The sequence below is a fragment of the Atta cephalotes genome, assembly GCF_000143395.1.
Source record: "Atta cephalotes unplaced genomic scaffold scaffold00006, whole genome shotgun sequence".
In the NCBI taxonomy this organism is placed as follows: Eukaryota; Metazoa; Arthropoda; class Insecta; order Hymenoptera; family Formicidae; genus Atta; species Atta cephalotes.
The window spans coordinates 2,665,947-2,669,248 of record NW_012130070.1 but is presented as its reverse complement, the minus strand read 5'-3'; the positions used below and the strand labels follow the sequence as shown (position 1 = coordinate 2,669,248).

The window sequence follows — 3,302 nt, the reverse complement described above, 5'->3', positions numbered from 1 at the left end:
ACTAAGTCCCTCTTACAGTAGAATATATTGAAAAGACAAATGGTAATGTCAAAGCTATATATCCGGTAGTCGGCAAGGTGACGTCATCTCGCGCATACTGTCGGTCGAGTTCGTGTGTCAGCCGGACAGCGCACTCAACAGCGCGAATATTCAAGAACTAAATGAATGGACGCGCAGTCGGGTGCAGTTCATATCTGCGAGATCGCGATGTGATCATGACGTTACTCGAGGATGTCTTTAAATCACCCTCGCAAGACTGTTCTCAGGACGCTCATCTTCTGAAGTTTCTGGCTCTGTGTTCAATTTGCTGAAATCGCGCGGGTTTGGCCGTTTCTCCAGGAACTTGAAACTTCTACCGCGGCGATTCTCCAGCAGGCTCGTCAGCTTAAAATTTTCTCGCCTCTCGGCCTCCCAACTCATCCTCTTGCGTGCCGTGAGATATCGTAGATATCCTATGTAATTGAAACGTAAAATACATTCGATTAATTAGGGTGTTTAATTAATTAGGCTAAAAATGATAATAATTTCAAGGCTTGTTAAAAATGGCAGCAATAACCTGAAAATCTGGTTGAGCGAACATTAGTAAGGTTCGCTAATATAAAGAACAGTACAATACATTAAATAGATAATATGTAAAAAAATTAATTTTTTTAATAAATTAAAAATATAATATATATCCTTAATATTTACAACCCAGCAAACGAAAATGGATTGAAATAGATTGGAAATTTTCAATCCGAATACGTATTTAAGTCCATAAAAATAGATTGGATTCCACATAAAAAATTTTTATACATGTAAAAGTTTAAATAAATTAAAATAGTAATACATATATAAAATTCTATAGTTATTATTTTAAAACTTTTATACAAAAAAATTATGCTAGCTGTATAATAAAGGAAATATATTAATATAAAATATACATAAAAGCGATTAATTTATTAATTAAAAATAAAGAATTTACATATGTAACATTTATTGTAACACATATTTACATAGTTTTTTAATGTCTCTTTTAAGTATTAAATGAAGTAGATTTGATATATTTTTATAATACTTTTTTTTAACTCAGTTGAATTTAAAACGAAAAATTTCTTATTCATAATTCTGAATAAAATAGCATTTACGATACATTTTTAAATGAAACAATGGATTTTCTACTCACAATTTTGAATAGTATTCATGGCCCATTTTAAGAAAATGGGCTATTAAAAAATAAACTTTTTTTATTCAATTGGATTAAAAACTGCATTTCCTATACAAAATTTTTAATTTAGTATTCACGATGCACACAAAATATTTTTATTTATTATTAGGTTAAAAAGCATAGAAATATACTCTATGCCATTTCTATAAATGGATAAAAATGCATTCAAGATTGAATGATGAGAAGGAATAGACATTTGTTTTATGTAATTACTATAAATGAATAAAAATGCATTCAGGATTGAAAAGGATTCATTTTAACATTCATGAATCCGAATGAATATTTCTGAAAATTTAAATTCATTTCAATCTATTTCAATTTCGTTTCGTTCGCTAGAAATTTAATCATTGCAAGCAAACACAAATTACACGCATACTATAATAAAAAAAGCGTAATATAAAATTAATTCGATAATTATCCTTACTTTACTAGGTACAATTTGATACCTCTTCAATGCTAACAGGAGTACTAGAATTTGATCGTTTTTTTTCACCTATTCAAAATGATTAAAAAAATTTTTATAAATTCATCAACATACTTTCAACTTTCTAGAATAAATATTGACATTTCATTTTGGAAAATGTAATATAATTTATAATTACCAAAAGACGCAAAGAAACTTGAACGAACAGGAATCGCTCGGTAACTAATGAAGGGGATAACCCCCTTAAACCCGATTTCACAATATGTGGTTACCTAAACATTAAAGGTAACCAAGAAATTCATGAATAAATTACATTGATGAATCTGTTGGTAACCTTTAATCTTTAGGTAACCAAATATTGTGAAAACGGACCTTAGAAAGGTAAAAGTTAAAATTACCTCGTTTTAAATGTCCGATATCTATTATTCTTAATATTAATTGGAGCGAGAATAACTTATAAATTATATTTGCAATTTTAATTTCCTTTTGCTTTTTAAATCAGTTCATAAAAAAAAATACTTAATTTAATAATGAATAATGTTACAGTCATAATGATTTAAAATAGCCATTCGAGCAATATATTAAAAAAAAGATGAAATAATTGAAATGGAAATAAATATCTGAAAAAATTACAATTACAATTTAAACTTTTCAGAATTTTTGGTTATTTCATGTTTTAAGTAATATAATTATTATTATAATTAATAATTATATTTATAAATTAATTTAATAAAATAAAATAAATTTATAAATTATCTAGGCTTTAAAGAGTTAATATCGTATTTGACATTTAAACAAATAATAACATAAAGCTTTACGAGTAAGTATAAGTACAGATAAAAGAAATAATAAGTTAAATTAAGTTAGATAATACATTTTTATCTATGGCTTGTAGAAATATTCTTATCTATAGCTTGTATATCAGTAATAATGTAGAGAGAAAGGTTACAATATACATTAAAGAATTATGTAAGATTAAGATAACATACATTTTTATCTATATACATAAATAACAATGTACAGAAAAAAAAAATGTAAAAAGCAGTACAGTACATTATATACAGTACATTAAATAAATAATGTGTAAAAATGAAATTAAATAATAATGTGTAAAAGCTCAATTAAAAAAAACCAGTATATATCCTTAATATTTACAATTTAATCATTGCAGGCACATACATAAACTGCATGATATTTCTTTAAGTGTACATTAAGAAACATAAAAATTGAAGCTTAAAAAAACTTAAATAGATTATGTTAGAGAAGTAAAGTAATTCAAATATATTATAACAGGAATGATATTAAGTATTCTGCTGTTATATATATTATAGATTTATTCATAATAGTTTGAAGTTTAGAAATGATAATTTACATATAATAGCAATGAATTAACGATAAATATAATAAATCTGTCGTTTCAAAATGTTATTATTCCAGATAGCAAGCTGATATTATTTATCATTATTTTGACGTCAAAATGATGTTTTTAATATTATTTTGATGTCGAAAATAACGACAAATAATATCAGTTTGCTACTTGGGATTATGCAATAATTATCATTCCTAAATGTATTATGTATTATGTAATATTATGAACAATTTGTGTGTGTGTGTGTGTGTGTGTGTGTGTGTGTGTGTGTGTGTGTGTGTCGCGCGCGCGTGTGTGTAGTA

The 3,302-nt window shown here is 26.1% G+C and overlaps 1 protein-coding gene across 1 annotated transcript in view; it reads right to left on the bottom strand.

Moving 5' to 3' along the window:
- Window positions 1-237: 237 nt before the first annotated feature.
- Window positions 238-3,302, bottom strand: part of LOC105626661 (peptidyl-alpha-hydroxyglycine alpha-amidating lyase 1) — an 8,551-nt gene continuing 5,486 nt past the window's right edge. Inside the window, exon 6 of the mRNA XM_012207955.1 lies at window positions 238-452. Coding sequence (XP_012063345.1) covers window positions 238-452 — 215 coding nt within the window. The remainder of the gene's footprint in view (window positions 453-3,302) is intronic.